General features: G+C 36.1%; 1 protein-coding gene across 1 annotated transcript in view; it reads right to left on the reverse strand.

The window, feature by feature from the left end:
- ADGRV1 (adhesion G protein-coupled receptor V1) overlaps positions 1–20,555 on the reverse strand; it is a 247,086-nt gene that overhangs the window by 195,764 nt on the left and 30,767 nt on the right. Inside the window, exons 21-34 of the mRNA XM_031607653.2 lie at positions 19,229–19,972; positions 17,197–17,570; positions 15,711–15,887; positions 14,501–14,681; positions 13,701–13,903; positions 12,959–13,088; positions 11,423–11,503; positions 10,008–10,147; positions 6,824–7,433; positions 5,710–5,925; positions 4,260–4,475; positions 3,082–3,326; positions 2,705–2,886; positions 835–1,646 (exon numbers count right to left, since the gene is read on the reverse strand). Coding sequence (XP_031463513.2) covers positions 835–1,646; positions 2,705–2,886; positions 3,082–3,326; positions 4,260–4,475; positions 5,710–5,925; positions 6,824–7,433; positions 10,008–10,147; positions 11,423–11,503; positions 12,959–13,088; positions 13,701–13,903; positions 14,501–14,681; positions 15,711–15,887; positions 17,197–17,570; positions 19,229–19,972 — 4,311 coding nt within the window. The remainder of the gene's footprint in view (positions 1–834; positions 1,647–2,704; positions 2,887–3,081; positions 3,327–4,259; positions 4,476–5,709; positions 5,926–6,823; positions 7,434–10,007; positions 10,148–11,422; positions 11,504–12,958; positions 13,089–13,700; positions 13,904–14,500; positions 14,682–15,710; positions 15,888–17,196; positions 17,571–19,228; positions 19,973–20,555) is intronic.

Raw genomic sequence — 20,555 nt, forward strand, 5'->3', positions numbered from 1 at the left:
TGTTATGCAGTGCACATGCAGAAGCCAGCCGTGTTTTATAGTTATGAAATTATCAATTTACAAAGTACACATTTTTTCTGCTACATTGTCTTTCAAAATAGTTATAAAGCAGTTTTGACTAAACCATTAACCATTAATGCAATTATAAGCCAGCCTCAGAATCATGGCCAGCAGAAAAAGAGAAACCATCTTTTACATTTAAATGATTTATCAAGCTAGCTAGCACACTGTAATCCTTACCACGCTCCCACAAATTGTTTTCAAAATACCTGTTTCATCAGCACAGGCTTTGAAAATATAAAATGCATCATTAAATACATCATATTGGATGATACATAAGCAAAGTCTGTCGGTGATTTGTTTGTCCTGTTCATAAAATTTTTAAGTATGTTGCTACATAATGCAATGAATATGATCTCAGAATTTAAACTAGACACCATGAAAAATTAGCTGCATTCTAACAAAAAAACTAGGTCTGATTCTCATTTCCATTATCCTTGCTGCTTGCAACTCTCTTCAGCATTATTATTCCTTACTTATGTAATGTAAAGGAAATCTTTATAAAGCAGCACATTGCAATACCTCTTTAACAAAACACATAGATACTTATGGTTTTCATTTTTTTTTTCAGTACCACTGTGTGTGTTCTGCAAGATAATCCTGTAAAATAATGCACAAGCATTCTCTTTTGCGCACATATCCTGCACATTCAGGGAGATAAAGCTTAAGAATAAGATGTTACTTGTAAAAACATCCAAAGAATTGTGTACTGGGGATCTTTTTTGCTTTTTGTTAGTCTTATAAAAGAGAAACCAATGCAAAACCTTGCCTCACCTTCAGCAAACACCAGAGTCTCACCAACACCTATAAAATCCACGTTTGGAGTAGCAGTTCCACCAGTTACATGCCATTGCACTGTCACCTGTCCCAAGCTGCCTTCTGTTCTGTGTATCATTAGCTGCACACTGGCTTGAGGACGTTCCTCTACTTCAACATACAGGCCTTTCTCTGATGCATTGGGACTTACACTGTAGATCTTAAATACTCCAAATGCATCTCCATTCATCATTATGATAACTGTGGAAGTATTTGGCTGTCCTATAGTTGGTTGATTTTTTAAGCTTGCTGAAATGTTCATTAATTCAACTTTCAAAAGGATTATGGTGAATTTCTCATCCAGTTCAGGCAGATCATCAGGCAGTATGGTAACTGTGAGATTTGTAAATTCTTCCCCTTCCTCCATTATGGCCCATTGTCTTGTAACAGGTTGATAATCACTGCCAGCACTGGCTTGTGTGCTAAACAGAGTGAATGCACTAGTAAAGTTCTTCTTGTAGGTCCAGAATCCTGAAATGTTAGTTAAAGGGCTGATCTCCGATGTTAGCCAAAGGCAGAGAGGAATCCCAGAGGCATTGGAAAATGTAAAGGCTGAACAGGCTTGTTCTTTTAGGCACTGAGTTGCACAGATGTACACTGGGTCACTTGCTGCTGACACATTTACTCTGGTCTTGGATGATTGGTCAGGAATTCCTTGTACAGGAGACTCATAATAGGCCAGGATATCCTGGCCTTGCTCAACAGCAAGAGCTACAATGTCAGTCTCAGACGTGCTGTAGAAAATCTGCAGCTGACCAAATCTTCCCTCACTAAAAGATATTATAATAAAGAAAGTCTTGTTAGTTGACAAAGTCTGTCTAATACTCTGTTTCTGTGTTAAGAATACAAGTGAAAAAAAAAAAAATAAAATGGCCATTTCCAAATTCCGATGAAAAATTCCAAGTAATGGATTAAAATGCATTTCCTTTGAAGCTAGTACCAAAATAACTATGGGTTTTGTTTGTTTGTTTGTTTGCTTTGCGGATGGCAGGCTTGATTGTTTATAGCCTGTGTAATACTCTGTTAAGAATGCATAATAGTAAACATGTCTTTCTAGGAATTAGCTCTATCTTCTTAGGACTTGCTAGTTCTCTTCACTGGCAATGAAGAAAAAGCCAGTGTTGTCTAGCCTGGTCATCTTTCCTTTAAGATCATAGAATCAGAATCATAGAATGGGCTGGGTTGAAAAGGACCACAATGATCACCTAGTTTCAACCCCCTGCTATGTGCAGGGTCGCCAACCACCAGACCAGGCTGCCCAGAGCCACATCCAGCCTGGCCTTGAATGCCTCCAGGGATGGGGCATCCACAGCCTCCTTGGGCAACCTGTTCAGTGCATCACCACCCTCTGTGTGAAAAACTTCCTCCTAATATCTAACCTTAACCTCCCCTGTCCTAGCTAAAACCATTCCCCCTTGTCCTATTACTATCTATTCATGTAAACAGATCACATACATAAATCCTGTTTTCCTTTTCTTTTTGATTTCAGTTCTGCAAGTGTTGGCTTATTTTGTCCTTCAGTTCAAATGATAGGACCAGGATATTGAGCAGGCCAAATTATCTGATGATTAAATGGATAAAAAGAATCTTCACACACCTTCTGTACAGAGAGTTTATGTTGTACATTTCAATGTATATTACATTTAAATAATTTACATACATTCATAGTAAGCAGACATCTATTTCAGAAACAATACATATGAAATGAAAATGTGTTGGACTGGCAGATCAGAGAACTGATGCAAATACTGAAAATGAAATTTGACATCATAGCAAAGATAAAAGTTAAGAAATTTATAATTTTAAATAAAGGAAGCATTGTACAAACCTTCGTCTGACTGTTATGTTTGCAAGCAAATTTCTTTCCAGTGGCTCCTGGATTCGATATAAGGATTGATGGAAGAAAACTGTGCCATAAGGATTATCATTGGCGGGTATTGTAATTTTTGCCATGCCATCTACCCCAATAGTACCGCCATTGGAGGCCTGAGTTAATACTACAAGGACAATCTCAAGAAGAAAAAAAAGAGAAACAATTAATGCAGTTACACAATTTGTAGTATTTCTAATAATAATCATAGCCTGAGTATAAAAGGAACATCCTATATTTCCCTGCCAGAACATCTACTGTTTTCCACTACACCTACTTCTACAACGATTAAAAACTCAAATAATGTTCAAGAAAGATGTAACTGCTTGGCTTACTTCTTCTATTTCTGGAACATCATCAGCCAGGATTTCCAACAGCAGCATCTGAAAGGTTTCTCCAGGGGCAAAAGTAATATTGCCTGTGGCAAACCGCAGGTCAGCATGAGCAAGATGTCCATCAATGGTAGCAATCCAGTGAACAGTCACATTACCAAGGGTCCCAGCATTGCGGATTACTGGCAGATCTATGGGTACTGATCCAAATTCAGGCTCCTCCACAGTGAATTCAGTGATCTGAAAAACTGAAATTCAGCACAGAGAGGTCTATTACATTAGTCATAATATTTGAAGTAAAAGTATCGTTCTTATTTATATATAGTTATTTCACTTGATTATGAAGGTAAATCACTGTTAATCAAGTTTAAAACAAAAACTAACTTTCAGTATTAATATTTTCATTTACTGAGAAAATTAGCATGCAAATTAAGCTTTCACTTCTCTTCCCAAAAGTTCATTCCACAACATCCTTTGTTCAACGCAAGCCAAAAGATATTTCTAATCTCTTCAAAGACACATTGGTTATGATTTCCAGTGTGGAAATTTTTAGCATGACTGCCTGCTTTCACAGAATCACAGAATTGCCCAGGTTGGAAGGGACCTCAAGGAATCACGAATATCCAACCTCCCACCACAGGCAGGGCCACCAACCTCCCTCCTTTAATACTAGACCAGGCTGCCCAGGGCTCCATCCAGTCTGGCCTTGAATACCACCAGGGACGGGGCATATACAACCTCTCTGGGCAGCCTGTTCCAGCACCTCACCACTCTCTCTGTAAAGAAAGCTTCGTTTAAATATTTAGTGAAACAAAGAGACTAAACTATTTAAACAGATATTGGCATGTAGATTTTGCGTTAAATCTACTGCAGGAATTCAGCACTTAGAATAAATAAAAAGGTGTTTTGTTTTGTTGAGTAATTTAAAATCTACCATCACTTTTGGAAGACTTTAAAATCCATTTTCCATTCACTTAGGAAAAAAAATCAATATATGAACTGACTGTTCATTTCATCTTGCAATATTAAAGCACCATTACACATTCACCATATGTTTCATTGTAAGTTTATTTTACTTTGTCCTTTACTATAATCTTCAACCAGACCTCCTCTTTATCTTCACAGAATCACAAATCTGTAGTAAAAATGTTAACAGAAGAGAAAAATCAGGCAAGACTCACCAAAAGATCCAAATGGGTCATCAGAAGCCTCGATAATTATGATTGCCCTAGTCAAAGATCCAAGCAGGGCTCCACCTGTTGTTTGATTCAGCAGCTGAACATAAAAGGACTCCTCAACTTCAGGATTTATATCATTAATTATATAAATTGGCACAGCTTTACTTGTTTCTCCTTCTAGTAAGACAACATCCGATGAGGCTACACTGTAGTCCTCTCCTAGATTTGTATATCAAACAAAAAAACCAAAAATAATAAAAATACAGAAGAATATTAACATGTTATGGCTTATAATGGAACACCACTAATATTTATCATCAGTAATATTTATCTTTTTTTGCTTACACATGCATTTCCTTGTGTTCAGATATCCTTTTTTTTAATCTTCAAAGTCAGGGAACATAATCTTTTTCATTTCCTGATGCTTTCTAGATATCTAAATGGATTAGACTAAAACTCAGCTCAGCCAAAACAGGGTATAAACTGTGAGACCAAAAGGCAATTACAAAAAAACTCCATTATTCTCTTCCGGTGAGAAGATCACACTACTGAGATACTTCTGTCTTTGATTTCTGATCATTGTCTGGCATTCCAGGAGATAAAGTAAACAGAAGTACTTTTGTCAAAGTAGATTTTACTGAAGGGAACACTGTGCATGCAGATCTCATTTTAGGCAAACTTTCCTCTAAGAATGCCTAATTAACAACTAAGATATAATAGATGATGGCTCCCCTTCAGAAAATAATTGGAAATATATTGATATACTACTCAGCCTAGAACACAGCTGGAATGCAGTGGGTTTGATCAGTTAGAAGAAGCTTGAGCCTGCAGTTCATGAGGTTACTGCTTTCTTCATGTAGCTTTTTCTACTTCAGGAACCAACTGCAAAACTTCATCTCTTATCTTTAGGAGTAAAACGCTTCTTGAGTTTTGATTAGGTTTTGTCTGTTTTACAGCTGAACCTCCAGCTCTCAATTCCCTTCCAATAAACTCATACAAGCCATGCATGATAGGTTTAAATAGACATGCAGGACTAGAAAGTACCTACAAATACCAGTATGGGATTTTTTAAAAAAACTTTATTATTAATTATTATTATTATTATTATTATTATTATTATTATTATTATTATTATTATTATTATTATTATTATTTCCAATTTGAATATGTGAGCACACACTAGGGAAATGAATAGCCACTTCCTTTTCTTATTTCTCTTGCCAGATTCTTCAGTGCTAATGACTCAGAGCTTTTTAAAATGTGATGTATGGTCACACAGGGCTTGGATTCCTGTCTCCTGAGCACAGTCAGTAAATACCACATTTCTTTTTTTTCTACTTGTTTCATTTGACTCCAGTTGTTACACACTTGTTTGCTTCGGTTAGTAAAAGCACACAGAATGCCCTGTCTGCTTTAACACACAATATGTATTTCTGCTGTTCTGATTTCTTACCTGCTGTTGCAGTTATTGGCATAGCTTTAAATTTCACAGAAACATCTGCAAATATTCCCCCAGTTCTGGTCACGTTAATGATTGGTCCAACATAATTTTCAGCAACTCGCACAGTTGAAGCTGAAAGCTGAAGTGTTCCAAAAGCATCATCATTGGCATTGATAATTACATGAGCTATTGTCTCACTCGCTGATCCAAGACGAGGAGAATTTACAACTGAAATGTGAAAAAATAACTTAGTGAGAACAAATCCGAAATGTTTTCTATATGTTGCTATAAAGTTAACAGGCATGTGAGCCACTACTACCTTTAACAAAGCAATCATTTTACATTTTGACAAAATAAAATGAAGATATCTTTAATATTTTTATTATATTATGGTAGAAAATCCTTTTTTTTTTTTTTAACTTATTAATCTACCTTGCTATGGCATAAAGATGAGGTGAGCTATTATCAAAATTATTTGTTTATTTGTCTATAGGACAATAGAATTTAGGAAATATAAGCAACCTTTCAGTTCTCAGCGGAATTATTTGTAAAACTTCCCTTAAAATTATGATTAATCTTGGGTAGGATGTGGGTGACGGGCAAGCAATGAGGCATGTCAAAGAAGCACTTAAGTATAAATCAAGATGTAACGACCAGAATTTATCAGAATAAAGAATCAAGCAAACATCTATGCACTAATGAAAAACAGGATGCATCTATGATTCTACACCACCTAAATTTTAAAAGGCTGTTCTGGCTTTCATCAAGCAGAACTAACATTCCCTAATATATGCTTTAGAGAAACATCATCAAGTGAATGATTATTAGAGCATAAAGCCAATACAGTAAGACATTTAGCCTAGAAGGCCTTGCCTAAGGCAAATGCAAAAGGGATAAAAAAATGCTTATCAACCCCTAACAAAATATAGTGATAAAGGAAATATATGCTGTCAGTAGATACAGAATTATCATGCTGAATATTACATACTCTAACATATACTACTCATAGAATTCTTAACTATACTGAGTTAGGTAGAGGTAAAAATTTATTGTATTTATTGTATAATTCCAATTTTTTAAGCATTAAGCCTGCATACTTAAATATTTACATATGTAAGATACTTACTTGGCCGATCCTGCACTTTTTCAATCAAAACAGTATTGTTTAGCTCCACAAAAACAGATTCTGACCTCTCAGGATCATCATCATCTAAAATAGGTAAAAATATTGTGGCCTCTCTTTCATTGGCAGCAAAGACTGTATAGCCAGTAATGGGTATATAATCTTCTCCTTGTATTGCTCTAACAACATTAGGTGGAAGAAAGGATGACTTTTCATCATCACCTAGAGTTCTGTATGTTACCATTACTGTACCGAGGACACCACCAAGCCTTACTATTGTCAAGGAGACATTTTTTGTTTCTTCCTCAACTTTTATTGGTCTGTTTTTCTCAGAAAAGATGAACAGTCCATATGGATCATCATTAGCTAAAATTGTCAATGTTGCATTAGTATGATTTCCAAGGCGACCATTGGAAACGTTGATGATCAAAACTGAAAATATCTTATCCAGTTCAGGAACATCATCAGGAGAAACCTGTACTGTGATGTTTGCTCTCACTTGGCCGACATCAAAAGTTATGTTTCCATATGTAGAGATGAGATCTTCAGTAAGATCACAGTCTATGATCCAGTGCAGAGTCACTTCAGACAGGGCCCCACGAGTTCTCACAATCTAAGTGGAAAATACAAAGATTTATGTATTTTTGGTGCAATAAGAAAGAAAAGTAAAAGATGGTATAGAGCAAAGTCATGGAACTACAGAATATTCTGAGTTGGAAGGGACGCACAAGGATTATCAAGTCCAACTCCTGGTTCCACACAGGACCACCCTGCATTCAAATCCTCTGTCTGAGAGTGTTGTCGAAACACCCTGTGCGTCCTGTTCCATGCCCACCACCCTCTAGTGCAGACCCTTTCCCAGACCCCCAGCTGCCCCTCCCCTGACAGAGCTCCATGCCGTTCCCTCGGGCCTGTGGCTGTCACACAGAGCAGAGCTCAGCGCCCTCTGTGAGGAGCAGCAGCCACCAGGAGGGCTCTCCTCGGCTCCTCTGCTCTGTGCTGAGCACACCCAGGGACCAGAGCTGCTCCTCACACACCTTGTCTTCCAGACCCCTCCCCATCTTTGTATCCCCCTTTGGATGGTCAGGAATATCTTTATGCCCTTCTTACACTGTGGCAGCCAACCTGCATGCAGCGCTGGAGGTGAGGCTGCAAAGCACAGAGCAGAAGGCACAGCCCCTCCTGTCACCCAGCGCCAGTGCTGGGGCTGCAGCACACAAGCGCACAGCTGGCCCTCTGGACTCCGGGGCATTCATTACTGCTGCCTCACATTCAACTCTGTGTCAGCCAGAAACCACAGTTCCCTTTTTGTGGGACTGCTCTCCTCAGTCTGTACGTACAGCTGGAGCTGTCCTGTCCCATCTACAGAATCTGGCACCTACTCTTCTTAAAATTCATACTGTTGGTATTGCTGATCCCACGAATTTGACATGGTCTCTCTGCAAGGACCCACTAAAAATCAAGCAATTCAACAGCTCTTCTTAATTTGATTTCAGTACGCAACCTTACTTGCTATGCACTCAAGTTCTGCATACAGATCATTTTTAAAAGCATTGGAGAGAACTGGCCCTAAAATGGAGGAATGCAGAACTCAGTCAGAGATTGGCTGCCAGCCTGATGTTACCCAATTTACTAAAAACCTCTGAGACAGATCTGTCAGCCACCACTTCTTCAACCATCACAGTATGTTTTCCTCTACTTGTATGCTGGATATTTTATCCAGGACACTGTGAGAAACAGCATCAAAATTTTTGCTGAAATCTAAAAGGATTACCTAAGCTGACTGTCCTTTTTCCACTAGATGAGTAACTTTGTTGTAAATGGACAGTAAATGTCTTAACCAGGCCTTTCCCTTGTGAACCTGTGCTGACTCTGACCAATGACTGCATCGTCTTCCAGGTCTTTTTCAATAACTCCCAGGACTTTCTCCATAATTTTAACAGGCACCAAAGTGAGAATAATATGCCTGTAATTAGTGGGATCTTCTTTTTTGATCTTCTTTTTTGTCTTTCCTGAGTACTGGGACAGCATTTGCCAACCTCCTCTTAACTGGGACCTCTCCAGATTTTCAAGACTGCTGAAAAATAATCGAGAAAAGTCAGCTCTTCAAGTAGCCTAGATGAATTTCACCAGGCACCATAGACTTATATGCATCGAGATGGAGCATCAAATCCCACCTAAATTTAGATTTGGTGAGGAGTTGATCATTACCAAAGGCGCAGTTCCATAACTCAGGGCTCCAGAGGGAGCCCATAATGAGTGTTTCCATGTTATTTATGTTCTTATTTTTGAAGTGACCATCTTCATAAAATGAAGGAATCTTGCTGTTAGTATACTTTTAAAAGCCTCTTTTATTGTCCCTCACAGTATTGGCTGGCTTCAACTCTAATTGAGCTTTGGTTACACAAACTTTCTCTCTGCAATGGCAAACATCATCTTTGCAGTCCTCCTAAGTAACTAAACCTTGCTGCCAGTGGACATACACTTTCTTTTTCCACCTAAATCTGAAGAAGATGATCACTGCTCTGCCAAACTGGCCTTCTGCCCAACTTTCTTGACTTCTGATATTTTGGAATTGCCTGCTTCTGTGCACTTCAGAGGTGGTGCTTAAAAACTGACCAGCATTGATGGACTCTAATTCATACAAAAGCAGTGTCTCAGAGGACCTTACCAAGTAGTTCCCCGAGCAGCCCAAAATCTGCTTTCCCCATATCCAAGGCTGAAGTTTTACTGGCAATTTTCTGCCTACCACAACAGATTTTAAACCTGATGACTTCATGGTAACTGTGGCCAAGACATCTGATGGCCAGTTCATCCACAACACCCTTTCTGCACACTGCATATAATCGAGCTTCTCCATTATGTACACCACCAAATCACTGACACAAAGAATAAGCAATAATGTTTTTAAAACACAATGTAATCATCATTATCTCAGCTTTGCTGTATTTGGTGTGCCTAAGCATTTCATTTAAAATATTCCTGTCTTAAACCCATAGATATAGTTATTACATCATTTTAGCTCGAAGCTGAAAGATACACCAAAGAAAGTGAAGTATGAAGCGACAAAATAGATATGCATGATAAAGCTAGATTAAAAACTTGTAGGCCAAGGGGAAACAAAACACTCTGTAAGAACAGAATAGAACAGGACTGCACAGCAGTATGAGACCCAGAACTTTCTAACCTGAAGCACAATATTGCTATCTCCATCTTCAGGCTCAGTTCCATTCACCGAGAGTGACTCAGCACTGAACTCAAACACTCCATGAGCATCATCAGAAGCTTCAATAGTCACAATGATGTGCGATGCAATTCCCAAGCTGGCTGTAAGTATAAGTTCCAAAATGAGTTATTATTTTTTTCTAGCATCATTTCTTACATGAAAGAGATCACCTAAGAAACTTTTTATAAAAAGCACATATCTGCACTGTTAAGCCTTTTTTTTTTTTTTCTTTTTTCTTTTTAATAAACGTAGAATAATGACAATAACTATTCAAATGGATAAAGAACTGACTTGCAATAACACAGTCCTGGCAACTCTCCAGAGGAAAAACATAGCACAGCAAAATAATAAATAAAAGGGAGGAACAGAAGGAAAACTCATCATGTAATTAATGAATATCAATAAAAATTTAGGGTGATGGTGAGTTAAACAGTGAAACACAGTGTTAACAGTGTAGACTGGATAAAAACAGTGTTATCATAACAGCAGCTGGAATTAAAATAAAGAAGAATAAATAAATCTGAGAAGTCTTACTACTATAATTATCATCATGGCTAAAATAACTTGCTGCTTAAAAAGAGTCTGGCACTTAGGAAAACAATTTCAGGAAACACAGATGAGGAAACAGTACATCCCTGGATCTCCAAAAAGTTGTTAAGCCACTGACTAGTTACAAGCTGAACTCCTTTGAATTTACAAATAAATCAGAAAATCAGACTGTTGCTGTGGAATATACTATATAATGGGTGCTAAAAGACATTTTTCAGGTCAGTAGGGCTTAAATCAAAGGCATGTTTAATTAGAATTTTCCCTCAATTTTCAGGCTTTCTGCATATAGTATTTTTTTTTTCCCTGTATGTCATGATAGAGATAGAAACTTAAAGAAATTGACAAAAATATCAAAGCATTCCTTTAAAAAAACCTAACAAGGCTTATTTTTCTTGAAGAGTGTTTTTGACATATAGAGACTCAAAGTGAAATAAAACAAGTATCAAAGCATGTAGTCAGATGATTCTTAGATTACCCTCCATTTAAAAAGTGTCTTTGCTCTTTGTTCTCCAGAAAATTTGATGATTGTCAGCAAAAATAATTTTGCAGCCTATACTTGCTGATTAATAATACTGTGTTTTACAACAATATAGTTTTGAAGATAGAGAAGCTGTTACGTTCTGTGTTACACTCAGTATTGACTGCTTTTGAAAGTAAGCCTGCCTTAACAGGACAAAGAACATCTTGACAGAATTCTATGATACACCTAAATGAATCATCTGAGGCTACAAATAAGGTAACACTATTATAAACGATGTCCATGGAATAATTTATAAGGGGTATTACAGTTAGCAATAAAGAAATTAAGGTTAATCCAAAATGCTTACCATGCTGATAGGCAGTTTGAAGGAAGAAATCCATGTTCCCATCACCACTACCACTGCCATCATTTCTAAAGAGCTCAGCAACTTTTAGATGACAGACACACACATATATACACATATATACATTTATAAATACAGAGTAAGCAGAGGGTAATTTAAACAATTCAGGACAACAAGAAAAAAAAAAAGAGAAAAGCATTCTAGGAAGGCATAAACTACAGTTACGAAAGTGTACAGTATTTCTGATTAAAATTTCTTAATTTATGACATTGGGCATAGCGCTAGAGGGTCAGAAGGGAAGAAAACATCTACACCTATTTTTTGTCTTTCTTTTCTTTTCCTTTTTGTATTCATTTTTTGTACTTTCCCTTTCCTACTCCTGAGGTTTGCCATAGAGAAATGTAAAGTTGCAATAATGCAAGTAAAGCTCCCCAGACCCTTCATTCTAATGTCTCACAAAGTGAGAACATGTCAGAAAGTTAGGAAGATCTGCAGAAAGCTTAACTAATGGGGATTTTACCCTGAACTTTATACTTGTGCAGTGTACTTTGCAGGCCAAAAAAAGAGTTCATTTTAGGGAGGGTATCTACCTACTGGATTCTTAAATTTAGTTTTAAGTTTTCTGACAAAGCAATTTGAAAAAGAAAGATTTTATTTCTCTTAACAAAACAACCAAAAAGATGAAATACATGAGAAGTCTATTAATTTTATCAAAAGAATCACTAAGGCCACACTATTCTGTAGACACACCGTACAAACAGTGGACAGCTGGTTTATTCAAGGTAGTGTGATATAACTTTCTATAAAGTATCACAGTTCCAGAAAATCCATTAAAAAAAATAAAATCAATATATGACTCTCAGTGTTTCCAATAATTTATTTCCCCAGAACAAGAGATTAGATCTCCTCTAAAAATTTTCTCCAATTGAATAAGCTTCTTTAAGTGATTAGGGAAACCACTAATGCTTGCTGTCCTAGCACCTCAAACCAGTAACTGGAGCATTTTTCTTGGCCTTACAAATACCTACCTAACAGCTACAACGTGGCTGTTACTCCCAAACCTCTCAACATCCACAACCTATTACTACTGTAACCCAATTGAACATGTTATGAGCCAATGTTTTATAATTTCTCTGATTAAAAAAAAAACAAAAAACAAAAACAAACAAACAAAAAAAACTTTTGTTTTTTAAATCAACAACCACTACCATAATTTGACCACTTAGATTTAAACATTTTATAAATATTCAAAAATTTTGAAATGCAATGAGTTATTAATACGTTTTCTGTATTACTTTAATTCTCATTAGCAACTATTGTTACATAAAGTGAAAAAGCAGCAACTGCCTTTACATATCTGTTTGTTTACTGTGATTAACTAACAAACTAAGGAGTATTTTTTTTCCTAAGAAAAAAGAATGCTGCTTGAGGAATTTTGTTTGTTTTCAGAAATTACATGAAAATAATACCAATAAAGACAAGATTTTAATGAATAGAGTTAATGAAAATACAACTAAGTGATTGATGAAAGTGACTTACCTCCTCCCTCTGGGTTCAACAACTCCACTTCAAATGTTTTTTCTAATTCAGGAATAGAATTGTCAGTGATGTTAACTGTAATGTACTTGTATCTTTCTCCTGGCTGAAATTCCAGTGTGCCCATGACAGCCTGCAATATGAAAGCTATTCATATTTTTTTGTTCTAATTTTTTCTTCCATATGAAAAAAAGAAATATAACCTTCATTTTGTCTTTTTCAAAACATCTATTTTTTTTTAAACTTATGCTTTAAAAAAAATATCTGATGAATCCTTTACAAAAAAGGACATCTAAATGGATTGACCAGTGAACATCTGTATTCATTTCTAATTTTTCTGTACAATTATCACTTGGACAAGCAAATGTATACAAATGCAGACTTTTATTTAAGCATAAAGAAATTCCAGTAAATATACACATAATTTAACCTGTACATGCATCTGAATGAAATAAAATTCAAAACAAAACAAAACAAAAAAACTTCTTGCTATATGACATCTCTCTTAAGACAAAAAATCAAAACCAGAGTATTTTCTTAGGAAATGCGACTTCCTACATAGAAAGAACATAGAAGTCATATAGCAATTTATACACTAAAGGGAATATTACATATTCATTTACCACATCAAGGAGTCTTTCCATGAAAGAACTGTAGTTGGGGTAAAGTAGTCAAACTGAAGGGTTCAGCTCAGGATAAGTAATTCTAATTAAATCCCAAAATAATTATACTGCTTTGGCCATACCTGGTAATCTTTTGGGCTGAAAGCCGAAAGTGGCACTGTTCTGTATTCCACCAGAACTGTTCCAAGAAGGCCTTGTGCACGAACTACCAGTAATCTGATGTGTCCAACTTCTTCTTTAACAGTAATGTGGGGCACAGAAGAAGCTGGAAGAATCATTTTATCACCTGGCTGAGGAGGTAGCCCCACAGAGAACTGAAGCAGACCTGGCAGACAAGAAGTATCTCTTATATGGCTTCTTGAACCATATTTAAATGATGATAATCAATTTAAATCAAACAATCAATTATATTTATAATATGTGATGGTTTCTGAAATTAAAAATCACTTATATTGATATATCCTTATGCATCCACCACACTGATTCCAGGGATGTGCTGCATCTTCCCCTCTCTCACTGATCTTGTCAGTCTTGATAAAGAAATAGCACTATAATAAAATCAGCTCTTCTCAAATGAGCCTCGTGTTACTGGCTATTAGTGGTATAACAAGCATATAAAAATGACACTCATTATCAGAAAATCACATTTGTTAACGTTTTCACAAGATCAACATGTAGCCCTTACTTGTTCTCATAAGGGGAGCACTGCCTGACTAGCAAAGCTTCCAGGCCTTCTTTTAAAATTCTCAAGAACAATTCAGCATTCTTTCAGGTATATAAGCAATGAATTAATCTCAAGTTAAGTAAAGTGGAATACTTGGCATTGCCTCTTCAGCTATTAAGACAAAGAAGAGGTTTTATCTGACTAGCAAGAACTACACAATTATTTGAAACAAGACTGTATGATTTCCATCATTGTTACCATATGGGTGGTCACTGGCTCTGATGCTGATATCAGTAGTTTCCTTCTCTGGATCTATACTTGCTCCACTGGTAGGAGTTGAACCTAGTTTTCCATCTCCAGACACTGCAGAGACTAATGTCACACGGAAATATTCATTTAACTCCGGAATGTCATCATCAATAACATGCAAATTTAACACCTAGAGAAGGATCAAATCATGGAAAAATCAAACCATGCAACATTCAGCATGAAGAGCTTCACGAACCTGCTTAATTCACTGAATTTTTTAATTAGGAAGCCAACTGTATCTGCTGTGTAGTTCTGAAAGTAATGGACAAAGTAGTAAAGCAAGAGCCCTTTCTGGCACTAGATAGTGTAAGACACACCTTATCCAGGACAGCAGATTTGAATAGATTAGGAAAATTCTGCTTTGTATCATTCTATGAAATGCAATAATATGATTCACCACAATTAAAGCTGAATGACTAATGACATGAACAAACTATGTGCAGATATGACAAGCTTTCAACAGTTATTATGTTATTTAACTGGGACCAAATTCTCAGTTCTAGTGAAACCGCTGGGATCCTTTCAAATGTCTTCGGTGAATTTCCATCAGTCCATACACTGAATTCTGCAAACTGATGCAAGTGAAACTGATGATGGCGTCCTCCACTCAAAATTCATGCTCATTATACAAACACTACTGGAAAACATATATGAACTCTCTGCAGTATTGTGGTCTCACACCACTTCAAATAACTGTAAAAATTCTGTGCTGCAGGTCAGGAATAATGAATTCATTAAAATAGTTCAAGCAAAAAGAGACAGAAGCTGGATGCAAGACCAGCAGTTAACTTCACTGCTATTTAACTGATGTGAAGATAAATCTGGGTTGCAGCACTCTGTTCAAAAAGTGATAAATTTCAAAAGTAACTGGACTATTTACACTTTAAAAATGTACAGAATGTAGTACATGTACAGAAATATAGTTATTCATTTCTATATATTGTATATATACATTTTTTTAACTTTATGTGCAACCAAATATACATGCACAAATTGTAACTCCTGAACTGAGGTATACACTAAAAAAAAAAAAAAAAAAAAAAAAAAGGTATGTGAAATAAGCACTCTGATATGAAAGCCTGTCAAGGACCCTCAGAAGGTATTCTCCAGCAGGTTTGCAAAGAACAGGATGAATAGTTAATAGGAAGGTAGAGTTTACCTCTGATCTCTGCCAAGGGAGGAATGTGATAGTGCCACTGCTATTAGAAAAATCGGTAACAGAGTAATTAATGCCAGTGGAATCAACCTGTGAGATAATGTACTTTATATACACGTAGTCTAGGGCTCCCCTTGTACGCTCCACAACACAGGATATAGTGGAACCTTCATCAGATATCTGGAAGAAAGCAAGAATTTTAAATGTTTGTTTCTGTAAGAGTAAATCAAGACAATAAATGCATAACATAGAATTTTCTAATGTCAGTCAAATGTTCAGCTAAAAAAAAAAAAATCACTGTCATGTTATTTTCAGTTCTTTTGGAGTTGTAGGAAGCTGAAACTTTACCCTGGACAGAATCTCTTTCCCAAAGTTGTGTGTCAATCAATAAGAATCAATATGCTTGAAATATACAAGTCAAAAGTAACTCAAACTACTTTATATTAATGCAGTTTATTTTAATTTTCCTTAGCAATAATTTGCAGAAAGATTTGGATCATCCCTTTTCCGAACACCATAGAAAAAAATAGATACATTAAAATTAAACTATACCATCATAATTCAGAAGAACTTAGAATTTTCTGTGCTACAGTCCTCCTTAAAGGTCTATCTTAACAGCAAGAATTTCACATCTTCGTAAACATATTCATATGGACCATATGTTTTAGAATAAATGATAGCAATATTGAAATAGAAAATAATTTTATCTGAAAATTTCCAGAAAGATTAATCTTATCATAGTCATTAAGAAAATTTCAGGTATGCTGTGTGATACACTGTCGATACTGCATGCAACTTCAGCTTTCTAGTAGATGGATGCACACAAAGTTAAACTACTAGTAAACCATTGCTGTGTTCCTGCATCATCAGTAAGAGTTCTAATGTTTCTTTGGTGAAATGGACATAAGATAGGTGCAAAACAATTAACAAACAATATACATTTTTAATTTTTCTTTATGGTTGCTTGATGATCTGTGTCATCACTGTATCTCAGTGGCATTTGAACCTAATGGAATCCATTATCATAGCATATGGTGGGCACACAAAAAGCAAAATGAGCCAAACTGAAAACTAGTATCACTCAGCCAGTGCAGTTATTCTAAAAAACGTTGCACGTTAGCACTCTGACTAAACAGAATGTAATTAAAAATCTGTAAGAGCTCCCAGTTCACAAACTATATTCATTGTTTTGCTCCAAAATAATACAGTACTAATAAAAACAGCAGTCATGTTCTTCCTCTCATACCTGATTAAAGTAGAAGATGATTTATATCTATTTCAATCTGCTCCAAAAAGTAGCAAGTTTACACAGTACAGAAAAAAACCTCTTAAAAACTAAAAACAAAACAAAACACACACAAAACACTACTAGTATTAACCAAACTGATGCCAAACATGTGAAATAAAGACTTTGTTCACATCAGCTGGACCTGTAGTTAACCTTTCAGTGCATAGAACTTCACCTACAATTTTCCTTTGATCACCTTACCTCAGGGATACATGCTCCAGTGAAGCCAAATAAACCATTAGCATTATCACTTTTTTGTATTCTTAATCTTGCTGTGGTATTTTCTTGTGAAATCCGAGCTCCACCATGCACACAAATGAGCTTTAGTATGAATAATTCCTCTCCTTCTTCCTCATTGTCATCCTTTGCAGACACGATGAATGATTTATTGGTTTCTCCTTGCTGATACTCCAAATATCCAGAGACAGGGTGGACATCATTTTTTGCAGGAGTTGCATGGAGTTCATAGATCTCTGCACGTGTCAATTTACGCTCATAAAGCCTTACATCCTGCATTAGCCCTGTGTACCTACTGCTGCCATTGATTCCTGCTCCAATTCTTACTATTCCTGGACCTGAGAAGAAAATTATAATTTTTCTCACATTAATGCTTTTCTCTGAAGTCATCAAAGTCTGTAATTAAATTGTTCTTTTTGTTAAAAAATCAATAGTAAACTGCCTATTGCCACTGAATTTGGAAACATGTTGATCTTGAAATAAAAAATGAGGAGGTTCTTTGAACCTCGACTCAGAGCTTCAGTGAGGTCATCACAGGCCAAGCAGTTCCATCTTAGACTGTCCAAATTTTTTCATCCCATTAATCCTAACAGCACATGGTCACAATCCCTTAATTTTATGAGGTGTAGAGGCCAGAGGTCCCCCCTTGCAACTCCTTTCATTCTCTGTTTTGCTTAACAAACCCTATTTCGACTCTCTTTATTGATTCATTGTCACAACACTCATAAACACATTATTAGCATTTCTGAACATAGGTTTCAGCCACTGTATCAGCTGTACAGATTTCAAGAAGGATCCACAAATTCCAAATGCTTTTCACAGTAACATTAATACTTCTATGTCTCTGAACGATTATACTATTCAGCAAATTATATATTTACAGCTGCATTTTTACAAACATACTGAGCCAATAACGCATATTCTATTCTATTCTATTCTATTCTATTCTATTCTATTCTATTCTATTCTATTCTATTCTGTTCTGTTCTGTTCTGTTCTGTTCTGTTCTGTTCTATGCTGTTCTGTTCTGTTCTGTTCTATCCTGTTCTGTTCTGTTCCATTCTATCCTATCCTATCCTCTGATATTTTATTTCATTCTACGCTTTTCTATTTCACTTTATTCTACTCTGTTCTGCTAAAACACATACATCTCAGCTGTTCTCAGCTGCTTTTCTGAAAACAAAGAAGCAAAAATCCAACTCTTCAGTGTACTGTTATACATATGACACTGAGTGGCAGTTCCAGCAACTAATAATGAGTCTGCCCAGCACATAATAATACAAGTTTGCTACTAAATCATGTCCTTAAGCAGCATGTCTCATAAATACCTCCAGAGATGACAACTTCCACCTTAGAAGACTGTTATAGTGCCTAACTAGTCTTTCCATGAATACATTTTTCCTGATATTTAATCTAAACCTTCTGTGGAATAACCTAAGGCCTCTTCCTCATGTCCTATCACTTGCCACCTGACAAAAGAGACCTCTGCCATACTCACTCCAAGCTCCTGTCAGGGGAATCTCAACAATGAGGTTTCCCTTCAGCCTTCTCCCAGACTAAACACGTCCAGTTCCCTCAACTGCCATGTCCTTTCTATTAGTTCCTTTTCCAGCTTTGCTGTCCTTCTCTGAATGTGTTCTAGCAACTCAATATATTTCTTTTTAGCTAAATCTTACTGAAATTATTAATTGCAGTAAATGTACATGACATATACATATATTATTAAAAAAAAAATTGTTGATTTGTTTTCAAATTTTTACAGTCTAAGCTCATTATAGGTTTGAATTTTTTAGAACTTTCCATGTCTAATTTCCGTGTACTTTTAAAAAATTCTGAAAGTATTTTTTCCTTTTCTTTCAGTTTTTTTCCATGTCCTTTCAATAAACTAATCAGATATAATCATTTCAATATATTGTCTCCACCTCTCAATGGGCTACACTCTTCTATGCATTTCAACTTCATGTAAAGAAAAATATAATGGAATCTGTTGTCTCACCATCAACAATCGCTTCTCCTTTCAAACTCTTCATTCCTCCTAGAACTAGAATTCCATCAATGTAAAATTCAATTATACTTTCATCAAGAGTAATCAAAAGGTGAAGCCAAGTATTCTCATCCAGGTATTTCATGATTGCTGTTTTGGCCATATATGTCATATTGGATCCTAATGCTGTGTAATGAAGAACTACAGAAACATGAGAATCATTTGTTTGGATTTTCACACCATAATATAAAGTCCCATTATCACTGTCCTTTTCAACTATATACCCATCCGTATTGACATTAGGAATTAGCCATGCTGAAAATGTAAAATTGGTTAGTGCGGTATTTCCGTTGTATGGATCTTCAGGACCAATAATGCCAAATGCATCCCCTTTTCCACTGAAATATAAAGCATCTGTTCCACTGTGATGGCGCCTCATGTGGGGCTGTGATTTGACTGAACTTGGAAAGGATCCAAGCAATAAGAAATCTATCATTGCTGGCAGTCCATCTGAGAATGTACCAGACAGTATTTCCCAACCTAATCGGACAACACCAAATGTGCCTTGCTGTCTCCAGATGGTGAAGTCTGTAATATAGGAAAGATCATCTTCAGAAAGAGTATCTTCCACAATCTCTCTCTCCTGGCTCTCTGGATCTATAACAAACACTCCAAAAGGGTCATCATTGAAAGGGATCATGACGATTACAGAAAGGTTGGTTTCGGATAACTGACCACCAGGACCAGGAGATCCACCTATGTAATAGAAGTTAGAGTAAAAGTTAATGGTTGGTTTCAAACATGATCAGGAAGAAACTTATGAAGTACTTCAATTCTTAAATAAAATACATTTTTTAGAAGGTACAAATCTTCCTTTAAGATCCTCTGGAATACTAGCAAATCATCTAACTTCAAAATTGTGTAATTTAATTGTATTATTTTTAAAATGCTGCGGTGGCACAATCTCAATAGCAAAACTCAGGTTATTTTTTAGCTGCAAAACACAATGATAACTTTCAGCTAAAAGATTAAGTCCAGCTTTTCTTAATTAGTCAACTTTTGTTTCACTTGATAAGCATGGGGCCAAAATCAGTTCTTACATTACTCCAAAACTTGACTATGAAATGGCAAAGTCTTGTCCATTGCTTCAGAAACAGAAGCATATATACCTTGCAAAATCAGTGTTCAATTGTGTATTAAAACTGTTGACAAGTTGTGCTACTAGTCATCTATTTCTCCACAGTAAGAATTGATGATATGGAGATCACGATGTAAATGTAAATTCTCCATGATCAAAGTGTACAGTGAGCTACCTATTTTAAGTAGGAAATCTTTTGTA

Source organism: Phasianus colchicus, chromosome Z, assembly GCF_987193195.1.
Source record: "Phasianus colchicus chromosome Z, bPhaCol1.hap1.1, whole genome shotgun sequence".
NCBI lineage: Eukaryota > Metazoa > Chordata > Aves > Galliformes > Phasianidae > Phasianus > Phasianus colchicus.